This window comes from Heterocephalus glaber, unplaced genomic scaffold, assembly GCF_053883595.1.
Source record: "Heterocephalus glaber isolate CG9 unplaced genomic scaffold, H.glaber_assembly_v1.0 deba00001733, whole genome shotgun sequence".
In the NCBI taxonomy this organism is placed as follows: domain Eukaryota; kingdom Metazoa; phylum Chordata; class Mammalia; order Rodentia; family Bathyergidae; genus Heterocephalus; species Heterocephalus glaber.
This window is the reverse complement of record NW_028258444.1, coordinates 11,169,354-11,189,047: the sequence shown is the minus strand read 5'-3', so window position 1 is coordinate 11,189,047 and position 19,694 is coordinate 11,169,354. Positions and strand designations below refer to the sequence as shown.

At 39.2% G+C, this 19,694-nt stretch overlaps 1 protein-coding gene across 1 annotated transcript in view; it reads right to left on the bottom strand.

Annotated features, from left to right (window-relative positions):
- Window positions 1-19,694, bottom strand: part of LOC101724459 (periphilin-1) — a 90,625-nt gene that overhangs the window by 48,499 nt on the left and 22,432 nt on the right. Inside the window, exons 4-5 of the mRNA XM_087200221.1 lie at window positions 12,781-12,945; window positions 10,225-10,286 (exon numbers count right to left, since the gene is read on the bottom strand). Of these exons, the coding sequence (XP_087056347.1) occupies window positions 10,225-10,286; window positions 12,781-12,945 (227 nt within the window). The remainder of the gene's footprint in view (window positions 1-10,224; window positions 10,287-12,780; window positions 12,946-19,694) is intronic.

The following is a 19,694-nucleotide window of genomic DNA, read 5'->3' as shown; positions in this document are numbered from 1 at the left end:
ATTCCCCCTAAAATCAGGAACAAGACAAGGATGTCCACGATCACCTCTGCTATTTAATATAATACTTGAAACATTAGCTAGGCCAATTAAACAAGAGAAAGAAATAAAAGGGATACATATAGGAAAAGAAGAACTTAAATCATCATTATTTGCAGATGACAATACTCTACATAGAAGACCCAAAGAACTCCACCAAAAACTCTTAGAATTAAAGACTAACTTCACCAATGCAGCAGGATTCAAGATCAACACACAAAAATCACAAAAACAATGAACAAGATGAGAAGAAAATTATGAAAATAATACCATTCACAGTAGCTTCAAGAAAAATAATACACCTAGGAGTTATCATAACCAAAGAAGTAGAAAGACCTCTACAAAGAAAAGTACAGCACTCTGAAAAATGAGATTGAAGAAGATATCAGAAGATGGAAAGATATTCCCCTGCTCCTGGATAGGTTGAATCAATATTGCCAAATGGCCATACTCTCAGAACTATTATACAGATTCAATGCAGTCCCAATCAAAATACCAACAGTATACTTTACAGATTTAGAAAAAAAAAATCCTAAAATTCATATTGAACCAGAAGAGACCCAAAATAGCACAAGCAATTTTGGGCAACAAGAGCAAAGAAGAAAGCAGAGCAATACCTGATTTCAAGCTATTCTACAAGCAACAACTGATAAGAATGGCATGGTACTGAAAAAAACCCCCACATGGATCAAGGAATAGAACTGAGGATACAGAAACTTTCCCAGACACATACAGCTATTTGATCTTTGACTGTAATGGTTAACTGATTGTGTCAACTTGAGCAAAAAATGCCCAACTACATTAGAACATAGTTTTGGGTGTGGAAGACCCACCCTACAGAAATTGTTGCCAGAATGGTTCAAAAGGGAAATAAAGAAGGAAGGCTTGCTTCTGTTTCTTTGGAGGAGCCCCAGTCTTCACCTTCACCTTCTATGTTGTCTCCTGGCTTCCAGCAGACTCTTCAGCCTCCAGCACAGACCATTATCAACAAACAGCCTGATCCAGGTGTACGTTTTTGCCATCATTGTTCCATACCCGTAAAATCCATTCCCACTCTTGCTCATCAGGCCTCTGCTTATAACAGAAAACTCAAGACATTCTTTGGGAGAACAGTGGATCTCCTCATGGGTCACACTATGTACCTCACCTTTAGGAACCTTCTACAAAGGTTATAGGCCTAGAGGCAAAAATGGGTGAGAGTGGGTCCTAAGAAGGGTCAGCATTATCATGCTTGGTTAACATAGGATTAATTTCCTCAGATATACTAGGAGAGGCCAGCATCGCAGGAGGTGGGGGTGGGGAATGCTTCCACCACTGTTTGAGTGGAGAAATATCTTCCTCTGGGAAAATAATTTCACTAGTCTAAGAGCTCAACACCCTCAGCCTCATCAGGATCCTCCCAAACATTTCCGTGCGTTTTTTTTTTTTTGGTAGCGGGGATCAAACTCAGGACCTTGTGCTTTCAAGGCAAGTGGTGGAACCACTGAGCTAAATCCCTGGCCCCTGAGCTAATTCCCTGACCCAATTTCCACGCCAGTTTACAGGATCCCATTCTTTTCCGATCAGTGCCTTCACCTTTACATCAGATACCCTTTGAGGGTAAGCATTATGCTTATGCTGTATTTTAGCCAATTGAATTAGGAGGGCCTATGGTCCTGCAATCTCGGCCCTGCAGCTAAAGGAGAGGAGAGTCTGCTTTCAGGACACACTTTTAAATTCTTGTGTCTGGAGCTGGGAATTTGAACCTTTGAGCTCCTTATTTGCCTTTATTAATTTGTCCTCACAATTAGAAGACTTTAGATTTCCTGTGGATGTTTTGAGCTCATTGTTTTCCTTCACTAGTTTGTTCAGAGATGCTCAGAGCAACCAGCCAGCATCATGAGGGGAGCACCAGCATCCTTGAAGAGCCCTGTCATTTCTCTTCTCTCTATGCCAGACCTTTCAGTGGGGACCACAGTCACTCAATTTGGAAACTTAAGGACAATGGGTTTGACTGGATCCAGGAGGGGCAGGGGTCAAGTGGCAGCACTTAACCACTGAGGGCAAGGTATATACACATATCATAATGGACAGCTGAAGCAGAACAATCATCAGAATGGTCTGACACATGCACACCTATGGCGCTGGCTAATTAGCCGTGGTGTTTCCAAAAGAGAAATGGACGGGAAGCCCACAAAATTTTTACTAGATTTATATAATCAAAAAAATTTAAGGGCAAATGAACAGAAACCTCCTTCAAATCACAATAACAGAATCATGGCCTCTCAACCAGTTCCCAGATTTGAGCCAGTTTATAGACCCATAACCCCTTGAATGAAGGGGAGGCCAGGTCTACTTAAGGGAGGACCCTGGTGCACCACCAAAAGTTTATATGAACAATCTCCTATTCTTCCCCAAAGAAATCTAAGGCTCTTTGCCACTGTAACTGAACAGTGGGGAAAGAGAAATGATCAGGCATTTCAGGGACTACTGCACACTGGTTCTGAACTAACACTGATTCTGGGGAAACCAAAACATCACTGTGGCACTGTGGAAGTCAGATGATCAACTGAGTTTTAGCAAAGGTCCAACTCACAGTGACCCCAGTAGGTCCTTTAATTCATCCTGTAGTCATTTCCCTGTCCCAGAATGAATAATTGGGACAGATATACTTAGTACGTGGCACCACCCTTAACACCGGTTCCTTAACCTGTGGTGCGAGGGATATTATGGTTGGAAAGGTCACATGGAAGCCATTAGAGTTGCCTTTGCCTGGTAAAATAGTAAACCAAAAACAACATCGCATCTCTGAAGGGACTGTAGAGATTGGTGCCACTATCAAGGACCACCCCTGCATAGGGTTGGTGGTCCCCATATCTCCATTTAATTTTCCCATGTGGCCTGTACAAAAGAGGGATGGGTCTTGGAGAATGACAATAGATTACTGTAAACTGAATCAAGTGGTGACTCTGACTGCAGCTGCTGCCAGATATGGTGTCCTTACTTGAGCAGATTAACACATCTTCTTGGTATGAAGCTATTAATTTGGCAAATGCGTTCTCCATTATGTATCCATAAGGCCCATCAGAAACAATCTGCTTTCAGCTGGCAAAGCCAGCAATACACCTTTACTGTTTTTCCCCATGGCTATTATTAAATCTCCAGTTCTGTGTCACAACTTGCCTTTCTCTCTCACAAGGTATCAAACTAATCCATTATACTGATGACATGCTGATTGGACCAAGTGAGCAGGAGGTAGCAAGCACTCAAGATTTGTTAATAAAGCATTTGAGAGCCAGAGGATGGGAAATCCAACTAAAATTCAAGGTCCTTCTACCTCAGTGAAATTTCTAGGAGTCCAGTGGTATGAGGCATGTAGATATCCTAAGGTGGAAGATAAATTATTGCATCTAGCTCCCCCTCCAACCAAAAAAGAGGCACAACGTCCAGTGGGCCTATTTGACTTTTGGAGGGAACACATTCCTCCTGGTATTTTACTGCAGCCTATTTATCCTAACTTAGAAAGCTGCTAATTTTGAGGGGAACCAAGAATAGGAAAGAGCTTTGCAAGCAGGATAGAGCCGGCTGTGCAGGCTGCTCTGCCACTAGGGCTCTATGATCCAGCAGATTCAATGGTACCTAAGTAGCAGTGGCAGGTAGAGATGCTATTTGGAGTCTCTGGCAGGCCCTCATAAGTGAACTGCAGCAGAGACCTTTAGGATTTTGGAGCAAGGCTCTGCCATCATCTGCAGACAACTATTCTCTCTTTGAAAAACAGCTCTTGGCCTGCTACTAGGCCTTAGAAACAACTGAACACTTGACCATTGGGACAACACGGTACCATGCAATCTGAGCTGCCTATCATAAGCTGGTATTATCTGATTCACCAAGTCATAAGGCTGGATGTGCACAGCAACAATTTATCATTAAATGGAAATGGCACATAAGTGATTGAGGCAGAGCAGGTTCCCAGAGGGTACAAGTAACTTACATGAAGAATTTGCACAGATGCCCGTGGCTCCTACTCCTGCTGTACTGACTTGTTTCCCAGTATGCACCTATGGTCTCATGGGGTATACTATATAATCAGTTGTCAGAGAAAGAGAAGGCTAGGGCCTGCTTTATGTATGGTTCTGTATGTTATAGAGGCATCACCTGCAAGTGGACAGCTGCAGCACTACAGCCCCTTCCCAGGACATCCCTGAAGGACAGAAGTGAAGGGAAATCTTCACAATGGGTAAAACTTCAGGCAGTGCACTTGGTAGTACACTTTGCCTGGGAGGAGAAATGGCAAGATGTGTTACTACATATTGATTCATAGCCATAGCCAATGGTTTGGCTGGATGGTCAGGAACTTGGAAGGAACATGACTGGAAAATTGCTGATAAGGATATTTGCAGAAGAGGTATGTGGATAAACCTCTCCATATGGAAAAAGGATGTAAAAATATTTGTATTCCATGTAAACGCTCACCAAAATGTGACCTCAGCAGAAAACTTTAACAAGTGGAAAAGATAATCCATTGTGTAGACAGTGATCAACCTCTTTCTTCAGCCACCGTTGTCACTGCCCAATGGGCTCATGAACAGATGGTCATGGGATGAAAGTTATGCATGGGCTCAGCAACATGGACTCTTGCTCTCTAAGGCTGATCTGGCTACAGCCACTGCTGAAGGCCCAATAAGCCAGCAGCAGAGACCAACTCTGAGTTCCCGATTAGGCACCATTCCCTGGGTGACTGATCACCTGTGACCTGGTGGCAGCTTGATTATATTGGACCACTTCCATCATGAAAGTACTGCACTTTGTCTTCATTGGCATAGACCCTTATTCTGGATATGGATTTGCCTTCCCTGAATGCAATGCTTCTGTCAAAACTACCATTCAGCAAGGTCCTGAGTTCAATCCCCATTACCAAAAAACCAAAAGCAAAACAACAAAAAAAACTACCATCCATGTACTCACAGAATGCCTTATCCATTGACATGGAATTATACACACCATTACTTCTGACCAAGGAACACATTTTATGGCTAAAGAAGTGAGGCAATGGCCTTATGCCCATGGAATTCACTGGTCTTACCATGTTCTCCACTGTCCAGAAGCGGCTGGATTGATATGAGAGTGGAATGGTCTTTTGAAGAAACAGTTGCCAGCTAGGTGGTAACAGCTTACAGGGCTGGGGCAAAGTTCTTCAAAAGATTATATATGGGTGGTAGAAGGTAGTTTTAAATATCAGCTACAGAAATGGGATTGTAATAGCTTTTTCTTAATATATTTCCTACGTAATATGTTGAGGTAATATTAATTCTTAAGTATTGTTAAACCCATATTATAATGTTCCAAGTTATGAAATGTTAGGAGTAAGCATCATCCAAAGAAAACCTGTCTTCCATTCTGGGGAGTGAATTCATGTGTTTCCATTTTATGCAGGATAGTTATAACATGTTAGGTGTAATAATGAATTTATCTTTGTTTCTGGAGATTATGGTTTAAAGAAATATGTCTGCTTGTCAAGTTGACAAAGTGTGGATTGTGACAGTAAACTGTGTTCATTTGAGTAAGAAACACCCAATTAAATTGGATCAGCATAGTTTTGGGTGTGGAAGACCCACCTTAGGGAGGATTGTCGCCAGCATGGTATAAAAGGGAAATGAAGAAAGGCTCACTTCTGTTTCTTCAGAGGAGCTCCAGTCTTCACCTACACCTTGGATGTTATCTCCTGGCTTCCAGCGGAGATTCTTCAGCCTTCCACCACAGACCCTTCGACCCCTGGATATGGACTTTCATGGGATACCACACTGAGCTCCAGGACTTCAACTGAATCCTATATATCTCCAGCATGCAGGCAGACCTTTTGCACTCTTCCACGACTGACTTTGTAGGCAGCCATTGTAAGGAAATCTTGTAAATTCTTATGTATTTGTAAATCTTGCATTAAACCTGTTTCTCTAGTAAGCACTGTCTGATGTATTGACAAAGAACCCAAAAGCATATGTTGGAGGAATGATAGCCTATTCAACAAGTGGTGCTGGGAAAACTGGTTATCTATGTACAGAAGATTGAAACTGGACCCTCATCACTCACCATATACTAAATTAAAATCAGAGTGTATCAAAAAATCTAAACATTAAACATTAAACCTACTGGATGATAAAAAAGATAAAAACACTTGACGTAAGTGTAGCAAATAACAGCAGGAATCAACAAATGGGATTGAATCAGACTAAAAAGCTTCTGTTCAGCAAAAGAATGAATCAGTAGAGTGAAGAGACAACCTACAGAATGGGAAAAACTTTTTGCCAGCTACTCCTCAGACAGAGGACTAATACAGTATCTCAAATATACAAAGAACTAAAAAAAAATTAAACCACTTAAAATTAAAGATCCAGTCAAGATGGGCCAGGGATTTAGCTCAGTGGTTCAGCTGCCTGCCTCGCAAGCGGAAGGACCCAAGTTCGATTCCCCAACACACACACAAAAAAGATCCAGCAAGAAATGGGCAAGAGAAATGAACAGACACTTCACAGTGGAAAAAATACAAATGGTCAACAAATATATGAAAAAATGCTCAACATCTCTGACCATCAGAGAAATGCAAATTAAAGCAATGCTAAGATTCCATCTTACTCTGGAAAGAATGGCAATCATTAAGAAATCAAACAATAACAAATGCTGGCATGGCTGCAGTGAAAAAAGAGCCCTCCTTCACTGTTGGAAGGAATGTAAACTAGTACAACCATTATGGAAATCAGTATGGAGATTTCTCAAATTGAAATTAGAAATTCCATATGACCCAGCGATCCCCCCTGCTACACATCTTCCCCAAAGAGCTTAAGACATTATCCTACAGTGATACATACATTCCAATGTTTGTAGCAGCACAACCTGTAATAGCTAAATCCTGGAAGCAGCCTGTATACCCATCAACAGATGACTGCATAAAGAAAATGTGGTTTCTCTATATAATGGAATACTACTCTGCTAGAAAGAATGACAGATTTGAGACATCTGTAGGAAAATGGATACACCTGAAAAATACAATGGTGAGTGAAATAAACCTCACAAACAAGCTTAAATACCATATGGTATCTTTCAAGTGAGACAAAGTACAAAGAGAATGATAAAGGATGTATAGAAGGGGACAAGAAACTAGATGTCTTACAAAAGGGAAGTGGTCCAAGGGAAAAACCATGAGGGGTGAGGAGGAAGAGAAGGGGAAATAAGTAGAATAAACATATGGCATGTACAGGAACCTAATAAGCTCAGTTAATATAAATATTACATGCCATAACATGAACAAAAATTAATATCAACAAGAATGAAAAATAGAATAGGGGAACTGGAAGGGAAAGAGGGAGGGAAGGAAAGGGGAAGGAGATTAAAAAAAACTAGCTGTGTGGTATGAACATGTAACCACTCTCAAAGATGATTTTAAACACATGAATTACCAACATACTAATAAAATTAAAAATAAAAAAATTTAAAAATGACAACATACCATATAGAATAAACTCCATACCCTAAAAACAGAATTTAACCTAAGTACCAGCAACATTCTCTGATGCGCCACCTCACCTGGCTTCTCCAACCCTTTTTCTGTTTTATTTTGAGGCAGTCTCACTAAGTCACCCAGGCTGGGCTCAAACATTTGCAGTTGTATGCCACCATCTCCAGCTGTATTTTGGGTCTTTTATATCCTTTAAAAGTAACATGTAATTTCCTTTGCACAGATCTTATAATTTTGGCAGACTTATTATTTAGGCAGTATTATTTTAGAATTGTATTTCCTAATTTAGGCTAATTTTTATTATGATCAACTTTGGGAATTTCCTAATAGTTCTAATAGCCCACAGACTTTCCTAGACTTTCTACATACATAAACTATATCATCTTTAAATCGTTCTTTTGTTTTTCTTTCTTTCTGGTGCGCATCTATACGTGAATGGCTGTAATGCCAGCACTTTTGGAGGTTGAGGCAGGAGGATCACAACTACATCCCCGCCTAGGCAACTTAGTGACTCCATGAAATCTCTCAAAAAATAAAAATGGTCAGGCCGGGGATTTAGCTCAGTGGTTCTGCCACCTGCCTCGAAAATGCAAGGTCCCGAGTTCGAGCTCTGATACCAAAAAAAAAAAAAGTCCAAAAAATAAAAAGGGTTGGGGATGTAGCTCAGCATGATGGTTCTGGGTTCAATCCTGAGTACTGCCAAAAAACAAGGGGAAAAAACTTCCATTGTAATCTCTACACCTTTACTTTGCTTGTCCTTCCTGCAAGAGCCAAGATGTATCATCCTGAGCTGAAACAGCAATAGCAGGTGTCACTATTTTGTTCTGATTTTAAAGCAAATGTTCTAACTTTACCTTTCAGTACAGCAAATGCTATTTATCAGGTTGAGGAAATTCTTTTCCATTCCCAGCTGGCTATAAGCTTTTTATGACTACTGAGTGTTCAATGTTATCAAAACCTGTTTTTCAGCATTTATTCTTTTTTGCTTCTCTTGGTGGTCTGTAATGGGATCTGAATGTCAAACTATAAGACCTAACTACATACTGATGCCAAGCAGTCTCTATGGTCGTTTATAGAGACAAGGGAACTACAGCCTAACTACTGAAGGGCTGCTCACTACCAGAGAAAGGACCAGCTCGCAACTCCCTGCTTGCTCCAAAAGGTAGTGAGCTCTTGACCCTGGGTTCCTTAGCCATAGCACACCCCACTGTGTGCACAGCCATCGACTAGGCCTAACACAATAAAATGTATTGCTCTGACCCACTGAATTTGAGTCCAGCTCTGGCCTGGTACCTATGGTTTTATGGCAGACACTATCATTCTTCATGTCAATACATTCTCTAGGAATTTGGGCTTCTTTTCCCGGAGAGCTCATAAGACATCGTTAAAGGGCTTCTTTAAAACTCTCAAAATGAATACTGTAGAGTCATTTGAAGAACAAATGACAAAATCATGTTTTCAATAGGGGATGGTGGTCTGTGCCTGTACACACAGCACTCTGGGAGGCTGAGGCAGAGGATGGCAATCTGAGCCCAGTCCATGCAACTGAAGAGACTTAGTGAGTCCTTGTCTCAAAAATAAAAAGGAAAGAAAGGGCTGGGATGTAGCTCAGTGTGAAGCCCTGGGTTCATTCCCAGTACCAAAAATTGAGCAAATAAAAAGTTGCTTATCTGCCCATCACTTTTTTTTTAATTGGACCAGGGATTGAATCCTGGAGCACTCTGCCACTGACCTACATCCCCAGCCCCTGTTTTTGAGAGAGGGTCTCACTAAATTGCCCAGGCTGGGCACAAATTTGCAATCAGTAGCCTCTTTGGGCTACTGTGCTCAGCTCTAGTTGTAAGTTTTATTCGCCAACTATTCTATCAGGTACCCTCTGTGAGTAACCAAAGCTAACAAAGACAGGGCCTTTCAAAATGTTTTTTTCTAACAGACTTTTATTAATCAAAATAAAGCAACTGAGAACATCTTTGTAGGGCCAGGGATTTAGCTCAGTGGTTTCGCTGCCTGTGGTGCAAGCGCAAGGACCTCAGTTCAATCCCTGGTACCAAAAAAAAAAAAAAAAGAATACACTTTGTAATAACATAAGTATTGGGCCAGGGATTTAGCTCAGTGGTTTCGTTGCCGGCTGTGCAAGCACAAGGACCCGAGTTCGATCCCCGGTACCAAAAGATAAAATAAAATAAAATAAAATAACATAAGTATTCCAGAAGGCTATTTCTGAAAGAACTGCTTTACTTGTAATTCAGCACACCTAAACCTCATACGTCATATGACATGTTAATAATACTAACTTGAAGAATATATTAATTGAAATTTTTAAAGTATGCATTTTTATTATAAATTACAAAATGTCAACAATATGTAGAATATTAATTACCCACTCTATTATAGTCACAAAATGAATATAATGCTTGCTGTTTTCAAAATTTAACTTTATTTATTTATTTTGTTTTTTTGAGAAAGGGTCTCACTCTGCAATTCAGGCTGACCTTGAACTCATTATGTACCCCAGGCAGGACTCAAACTTGCAGTGATCCTCCTACCTTAGCCTCTTGAGTGTTGACAAGCATGTGTGATTATGCCTGGCTTCCTTTCAAAATTTGAAATCCTAATATTTTCAGCTATATCCTGAGGGAAGCACACATCGCAGAGAGTTGAAGTATTAAAGTACTTCTGTTATTACTTTATCTGTTTACCTGTAATCAGTCTGTCGGCTTGCAGAATGATCATCTCTTGACCATCTATAGCCAGATTCATCCTGTAACATAACAGTTATTTAGAGACTTAACAATTTTTGGACAAGCAGGATATATCCAGAAGTACTACTGAAATCTAGTCTTTAAGGTCAAAAATTTTTAAAGGAAAAAATACTTTTCTTGTAAATATTTCTAAGCTTCAAAGACAATAAGTCATCCATTTCAATAATCAACAGTAGATAGTGAGAACCTATAGTACCATTTACCTCTATTAATATTATGTGACTCACTTGGCAGATTCATACTGTACAGATGTACTGCCAAAGACACAAATAACAACATCAGGACAGTTAATGGCTACTGGAGAACAAAGGCTTGAGTTGGTTATAATTTCTTCACTCATAATTTTCCAAGTTCTCTCATCAATTTTCAGATTCAAGCTCAAAGAAGAAAACTTGCAACTACTTCTTTCACTTTACTAGCTCACATTTTTTTTTTTTTTTTTGTGGTACCAGGGATTGAACTCGGGTTCTTGTGCTTGCAAGGCAGGCGGTGGAACCACTGAGCTAAATCCCCAGCCCTAGCTCACATTTTCTTTTCTCACCTTCTCTCTTGTTAAATGCCACAATTAAAAACAATAAAAGAAAAAAAAGCAATATATAGTAAGCCGGGGATTTAGCTCAGTGGTGCCACAGCCTGCCTTGCAAGTGCAAGGACCCAACTTCAATCCCCTGTACCAAACAAACAAACAAAAAGCAATATAGTAAAGAATTGTCCTTGATAAGCTATATTAAGATTAACATGTAGCAGTAAATTTAATATTAATTAACACATTTTATCCTCTAAGATATATTTGAAAGGTGCATAAAGGAACAAAATAGTAATCCATACTCAATTACATTAAAATTATAACATACAAATTATAATCAGGAAAACTGATTCAAGAAGAAAAATTTCATGTTCCTCTTTATCAACACATGCCTAATCTTAAGTAAAATTTATGTATCATTTTCCTTCTCAACATTAAATATAAACAAAAGGAAACAATTCAACAGCTGTGATACAATACCAGATCAAGCAGTTTGTTTTATGTAAGTGGACCCCAGATAATAATTACTGTGAGAATTGTGTAAGGATGACAAGCGTGCCTGGTGTTTGAAGGAAAATGAAAGAAAAATATTATATAAAGCATGAAGACAAATACAACTGTATTGTTTTCTTTTGTTTCATGGTTCTGGGGATTGAAATGAAAGCCTTGAACATGCTAGGAAAGAGTTCTACTACTCAGCTGTATCTCCAGCCCAGACAAACAAAATTTGGAAGACCCATAGGAAACACCTGTGCTCTTCTGGAAGCGCTAATACAGTGTTTTTTTGGTACCGGGGAGCGAACTCAGGACCTTGCGCTTTCGAGGCAGGCGCTGGAACCACTAAGCTAAATCCCCTGCTATGGTACAATTTTGAAGGGAAAAAAAAAAACAAACATGCTCATAACATTTTAAAAACTAGTCCAGAGAAAATACAACTCCCTGTCTATATTAAAAGGTCATAAAGGGTTTTCACAAGAGGGGTAACAAATGTTTATGCTACAATCAAATTGTTTCCTCCTGGATCTACCTGGAAAATGACTGATGGCAAAATCTAAAATTTCTAGCACAGAAACAATGCACAGTATTTACTTTTCAATACCTGACCCATCTTTGCAAGGAACAGCATGACATTTAAGATCTGAACCAAAAACAAAATCAATTCTATAACAAGGAGACTATAATACTTCAAACTTTAGAAACAAACACAAGAACACAATGAATGGTCTTGTTAGCGCTTTGGAACTGTCAAAGGTACTATTATGTAATAATAAGAGAACTGAGGTCCTGTAAATACCCACCACTGGAAATTGCTGACCTCCATTTCTTCAAGTGTACTCTATGGGGACTAATCCCATAGCCAGTATGAGATCAAATTTTATTATAACAGTGTTTAAATATGTCCTGTTAATTACTATGTTACATACAGTACAAAAGGGGAAATGGAAAAGGTAGAAAACATGTAAAAGAGGAATATTGTAAAGATGCAAAGCTAAAAGGGGAACAACATCAAGGAATATTTTTAATAAGGTTAATAACAAATCAGCACAACTTTATGAACTTCTACTTATCAAGAGAAAAATTAAAATACCAATGATAGCAGTTAATATTTTAAAAGTACTTACTTGGCTTGATCCCTAACAAACAAGAAAGGTAAGCCAGCTGGAATTAATGGCATTCTGAGCTGTCCAGTGTGCTTACCCACTTTGTCCAGTACCCCAAGATTCATGACTACAATTCCTGATATGACAGCTATAGCAGGTTGGAAATGTTTATTCAATTGCTTTTATGCAGTCACATACATTTTAATTACATGAATTTCAAACATAAGAAATAACGGTTAAGGGCCAGGGATTTAGCTCAGTGGTTCCGCCGCCTGCCTTGCAAGCGGCAAGGACCCAAGTTTGATCCCCGATACAAAAAAAAAAAGAGAGAGAAATAATGGTTAGTTCATGGGGAAATTTACATACTCCTCTGTGAGGTAGACCACTTCTTCGATCATGAGAAAAACTGCAACCCTCAACATACTCTTGGTAGCCAACATGACTGTGATATTTACTGTAGCTTCCTTCACCAGGTCTGTCCAGCAGTGGTGGCTTCTCTGGCACAATATTAACTACCCCATGGTAGCCATCCTAAAACAGAGAAAAGAAATATATATTTTTAAAAATCACTAATTTTTCTACTTGATTTTGGAAAGGTTTTTTTTTTAAGTACAGAAAATCTCATCCTTATTTTTTTTGGTACCTGGGATTGAACTCAGGTCCTTGCGCTTGCGCAGCAGGCGGCGAAACCACTGAGCTAAATCCCTGGCCCAGGAAATCTCATTCTTAAATAAGATAAATATGTAAACAAACAAAAATGCATTAATAAAATAACATGAATATAACTAATAGTGAAGTCTTTATGAGAATTAAAGGAAACAAAACTGTTCGATGAAGAAAGCCAAGCATTCAAAATAACAAGGAGCAAAGCCAAAAAAATAAATAAGTAAAAGAGAACAAAATATTATATTTTCATAAAAAAATAAACTTCAGGGCTGAGGATTTAGCTCAGTGGTTTCGCCGCCTGCTGCGCAAGCGCAAGGACCCAAGTTCGAGCCCCGGTACCAAAACAAAACAAAACAAAACAAAACAAAAATAGAATACTTTGGCCGGGGATTTAGCTCAGTGGTTTCACCGCCTGCTGCTCAAGCGCAATGAGCCGAGTTCGATCCCCGATACCAAAAAAGAAAAAAAAAAAAAACTTCAGAGAGTAAGGATGTTATAACTCTATTTCTAGTTTCCTAAGAAATGTAGAAATAAAACCATGAAAGATATCACATATATTTGGTGTACTGTGTTAGAAGTATTCTACTTAGAAGTACAAGAATTTTACACATAAGCAACAGCAAGCAAGGAGATAATGCTGAGCTAGAAAGATGAAAAGGAATCGCTTCTTGGCCTTTTGGCTAAGATCAAGTGAAAGATGAAAAGGAAACATTTTGCTATTCTTTTAGCACAAATGAAGAGGAGAACCTCTGGCTTAATAAATTTAGAAGCAAAATACAAAATTATAACTAGTTTTCAAAGTAATATGCTCTTGATATTTTAACATTTCAGCAACAGGGTGGGTTTTGTGGAGGAACTTGGGGAATTGGAAGGAGGAAGAACACCGATCTCCAGTTAGCAGCTGATGTAAAATAAACTAACAAAAAGATTATCACAGTAAAAATAGGGAGCTACAGAACATGTATCAGTAATCTGCTCTGTGCACTCACGGTACTTCTAGCAATACTGGGTGAAATACATGTGAAATAAATTTGAAAACTTGGTGTAAGATAGGAGTAATATATCACCTGATTTAATAATAACAATAACAACAAGAACAAAAACTCCACAAAAGGTAAAGCTCAACACTCACAGCTGGTTAACTTAACAATCTTTAAAGAATTAGAAACAGCAAATAAATGTATGAAAAAAAATGTTCAACATCACTGGTCATTGGAGAGATGCAAATGAAAACAACGCTGATATTCCATCTCACTCCAGAAAGAAAGGCTGCTATCAAGAAATCAACCAATAACAAATGCTAGAGGGGCTGTGGGGAAAAAGAAACCTTTTCCACTGCTGGTGGGAGTGCAGATTGCTGCAAGCACTGTGGAAATCAGTTTAGATTTCTCAAAAAACTAAAACTAGAAGTTCCATTTGACCCAGCTATACCTCTTCTTAGTATCCTCCCAAAAGAATTAAAAGCATCATACCACAGCAATATATCCACACTTATGTTTACAGCAGCACAGTTTGTAATAGCTAAATCATGGGAACAGCCAAACGCCCATCAACTGATGAGTGGATAAAAATGTGGGTTTTTGGTTTTTTTTTTAATACAATGGAGCACTACTTTCCCATAAAGGATGAGCTTCAGACTTTTATAGCTAAATGGATGGACCTTGAGATCATACTCTTAAGTGAAATAAATGAGACACACATGTTTAAATATTGCATTGTTTCTCTGGTGTGAGAAACCAAAAGTGGAAATAAGGACTGAGATGTATAATGGTTACTGGGAAATGGGAAGAAAATGTTCAAATGGGCAGTGGAACAAGGGAGGAGGGAAAAAGGAAGGAAGGGACAAGAAAAAAGTGAAAACAGAAGGAAAAATGGAAATAAGGCTTTTGTATATAGGGAAGGGATGGGGCTTGAGGGGGAGAATGAGATAAAATTTAAAAAATTTCTTTTTAAAAAAGAAATAGAAACAAAGCTTTTGTACAGGGCTTGAGGGGGGAAAAGGGACAAAATAAAATTTAATTTTAAAAACTTAATCTTAAAGGTCAATTTCTCAAGTATAAAACAGGATTAATACTAATACTTACCCCTCTGAAGTTACTAGGATGACTAAATGAGAAACGGAATGTGAAGTGCATATAGTACACGTGCCAGTACATGCTGGGTCCTCCAAAAATGTTTGCTGTATTATTATTTTTGCAAGTCTCTTTGAAAAAAATACTAAATTCCTCAAGGTCTTCCCTTAAATTGCTTCTTACCATCAATCATAAAAGTACTGAATTGTTATTAAATTAGTATGTAGCATTCAAATTTCCCAAAAGACAGGAAATTTTTCAGCTGTAAGAAAAAAACAAAGTCAATACTTTATATCTACTTTGAAAGCTAAAAACACCTTATTTTTTCCATGGGGATATAAAGTGCCCAATAAGTAGTATATTCCATATTTAACTGTGAGTTAAAGGGCTGAGTGTGTAGCTCAATGGTAGAGCACTCGACTACCATGCATAAGGTCCTGGGCTTAAAAATCAGTAAAAAAAAAAAAAAAAAGAAAAGAAAAAAGAAAAAAACAAATTGTAAGATATATTTTTAAAAAAAGAAATTATAAGATACCAGAAGAGACCTAGAATAGCAAAAGCAATTCTAGGCAACAGAGACATGGCTGTGGGTATCACAATCCCCAACTTGAAACTATGCTAACAAAGCTACTGTGATAAAAACAGCATGGTACTGGCAAAGAAACAGACCCGAGGATCAGTGGAATAGATTAAAAGATGCAGAAACAACTCCAGACACGCTCAGCCAGCTCATCTTTCTTTCTTTTTTGGGGGGGGGCGGGTACCGGGGATCAAACTCCGGACCTTGCGCTTGCGAGGCAGGTGCCAGAACCACTGAGCTAAATCCCCAGCCCCAACAAGTCTTTTTATTTATTTAGGTACCAGGGATTAAACTTGGGACCTTGCACTTGAGAGGCAGGTGCCGGAACCATTGAGCCAGCTCATCTTTGACAAAGGAGCCAACCATCCTCACTGGAGGAAAGATAGCCTCTTTAATAAATGGTGTTGGAAAAACTGGATTTCAACCTGCCAAAGATTAAAACTAGACCCATACCTACCACCATGCACTAAACTAAGATGGAAGTGGATTAAAGATCTAAATATTAAGACAGAAACACTAAACTTGCTGGAAAATAGGTAGAACTCTTGAAGACATTGGCATAGGAAAAGACTTTATGAACAAAACCTCGGCAGCACAGGAACTAGCACAAAGAATCAACAACTGGGATCTCATCTTATTAAAAAGCTTCTGCACCGCAAGAGAAACCACCAACAGAGCTAAGAGATAAGCTACAATGTGGGAAAAATTTTTTACCAGGTGTACCTCAGACAAAGGTCTACTATCTAGAATACATAAAGAATTGAAAAAAATCAGACCCCCAAAATTTAAAGACCCAATTCAAAAATGGGCATCTGAAATGAACAGACATTTCTCAAAGAAGTAAAAGCAGCAAATATATGAAAAAATGTTCAACGTCACTGGTCATTCGAGAGATGCAGATGAAAACAACACTGAGATTCCACCTCACCCCAGAAAGAATGGCTGCTATCAAGAAATCAACCAATAACAAATGCTAGCGGGGGTGTGGAGAGAAAGGAACCCTTCTCCATTGTTGGTGGGAGTGCAGACTGGTGCAACCACTATGGAAATCAGTGTGGAGATATCTCGAAGAACTAGGGCTGGAGGTCCCATTTGACCCAGCTATTCCCCTGCTGGGTTATCTTCCCCAAAGAATTAAAAGAATCATACCATAGCGATATACAGCAACACAGTTTGTAATAGCTAAAGCTTGGAAACAGCCCAAGTGCCCATCAACCGGAAACTGGATAAAGATGTGGTTTTTTTTTTTAATAAAATGGAGTACTACTCAGCCATAAAGAATGAGAAACTAGAGACATTTATAGCTAAACGGATGCATATTGAGGCCATACATGTAAGTGAAATAAATAGGCCACACGTGTAAATACCGAATAGTTTCTCTAGTGTGAGAAACTGAAAGTGTAAATAAGGATTAAAATGAATAATTGATAATGTGAAATAGGAAGAAAAGGTCCAAAAGAGTAGGAGTGGTGGGAGGGGAAGGGGAAAGGAAAGAAGGGAAAGGAAAAATTATGAGAAAAGAAAGAAAATGGAAATGAAGTCTATATAAATAGGGAAGGGTGAAGGGGGTGAAGGGCGCATAGGTAATGGGGCAAAAATAAGAACCAAGATACATCATGTACAGGTACAAGCACCCAATGATAAACGTAAACCTACTGTATACCTAAAATGTACCAATAAAAGTATTTAAGGGGAAAAAAAAAGGTTTTGTAAACTATAAGTGGGGATTTCCATGGATGAGCAAAACCAATTAACATGTCCCAGGAGATGTAATAAAATTAGAGTAAGTTTAAAGGGAATATTAAGAGATGTTAAGGTTGGATAGGTTTGTTTTAGGTAATAACATACCCTAAATATCTCTAGGGTGAGATTACTGGACATTCTTCGGGGCACTGTGTAGGCCAACAGCTTTGGCGTGAGAAATTAAATAAGTACAGGGTTGAGCGAGAACAACTGAATCAGGGTGAGCAAGCAGAATATCATACATGTAATGGTAAATAAGGGCATTAGAATGAGTAATATGAGAGGGTTTTAAAGAACATGACACAAAATTGTGGCAGATACTGGGGCTATTAATCATACCCTGGGGAAGAACCTCCCATTGATATCTTGGGTGGGGGGGCAGAACTAATGCTGGAAGGAAAAAGGCAAATTTCTCTCTATATTACTCATGGAGTGGGATAGTGAAAAAAAAAATCTTTAAGATCCATAACTGTAAGATGGTAGGTTTGAAGGATAATCCCCCAAAGGTAGCTGACTGTCTCATCAGCCCCCAGTAACTGGTCCCTGAACAAGCTCTTGAGACCTGGAGAGGAGGACCCACTGGAGCGGGAAAGGAGCAGAAACATGTCAGAGAACCCCACACAACCAATCTGGAAGCTGGCCGTTTAAAAAGGTGAAAGCAAGTCACTGCACCATGGAAAGGCTTTCCCTAACCAGGATAACGGGGCAGAATTTGCCAGTGGAGGAAGAGAGATATGTAGCACTGTTGCATACATTAGTGAAATAGGCCAGGGCTCAGGTTAGCACTCATTCTCTTTCAAAAATGCTGCAGGATATTATCAAACATAATCTCTAGTTCCCGTGGGTAGGAACTTTGGACACAGAGAATTGGAATAGAGTGGGAGAAAATTTAAGGAGAGCTCATGCAAGGCTGAAGGAATTGCATCAGAAACTTTTTCAACATGGAGTCTGATAAAATTGATAATGGAATCTTAATGTATGGCTACAGCTACCACTACCACCACTGTTCCCCCTGATGAAAGAAAGGGAAAAGGTCATATAGAAGATAAAGAACCCATCTCCCGAAGTTCTAGAGGAGAGTGGAGGCTATCCTTATGTGTCTAAATATCAAGTTCATTCAGCAAGCTACTAGGGCAGGGGATCCGATTGAGTCTTGTTGCTTCCCTGTCATAGTCAGACCAGACCCTGAAGACCCTCAGCAGATGATACATGAACATCAGGAAATAGGGTATAAGGCATTAAAGGACTTTAAATAGAGTATAATGAATAGTGGGGCACAAGGGCCTTTTATACTGGGGCTCTTAGACTCCATTTTGAAGGCTCTGTGTATGGCCCCACAGGACATTAAACATCTTGCCCAGGGCCACGGATTTAGCTCAGTGGTTCCAGCACCTGCTTCACAAGCGCAAGGTCCTGAGTTCAGTCCCCTGTACAAACAAAACAAAAAAAACCAAACAAACAATAAACATCTTGCCCATTTCTGCTTATCACCAAACCAGTATCTTCATTTTAATGCAGTTACAAGAACTTGCAGCAGAACAAGCAGGCCAAAATAGAGCAACCAGCAAATGATCTACCAGTGGCCTACCTAAAGAGGCATATAACCAGCTAAGTTTATTGATGAAATGCACATGAGCCACTGTCCCTGAGGAGGGCACTCAAGTTGAGTCCTTTCTACTCATTTTACAGGGTTCCTGAGAGTCTTACACTCAGTTTCTTGCTAGACTACAGGAGGCAGTTCATAGATTACCCATGTACAGGCAGCTGGAATAATAGTACTGCAATTGGCCTTTGAAAATGCAAATAAGGATTGTAAACTTGGGGCGGTTAGGGCTACAAAGATCTTGGAAATTATATTATAGCTTGCCAAGATACAGGAACAGAGTCTTATAAGAGCTCCATGCTGGCTCAGGCCATGCTAAATATTACAAAGGGTACAAAAAACAATAATATCCAATGTTTTAATTGTGGAAAAATAGGGCCCTTTCCAGTACAGGCAATGATCAGCAATCCGTCCCGGATTCCAGGTGAAACATTTGCTTCACTCACTCTTGGAACTCCACAGAGTGTAGGATTAGATCTACCTGCAGCCTAGAGAATAACAGTAATCCAGGGAGATAAGCCTGTATAGATACCCACAGGGATCTAGGGACCATTCCCTGAGGGTATTGTTGGGTTAATTATGGGTAAAGGTAGCCTAAATTTCCAAGGTATAACTA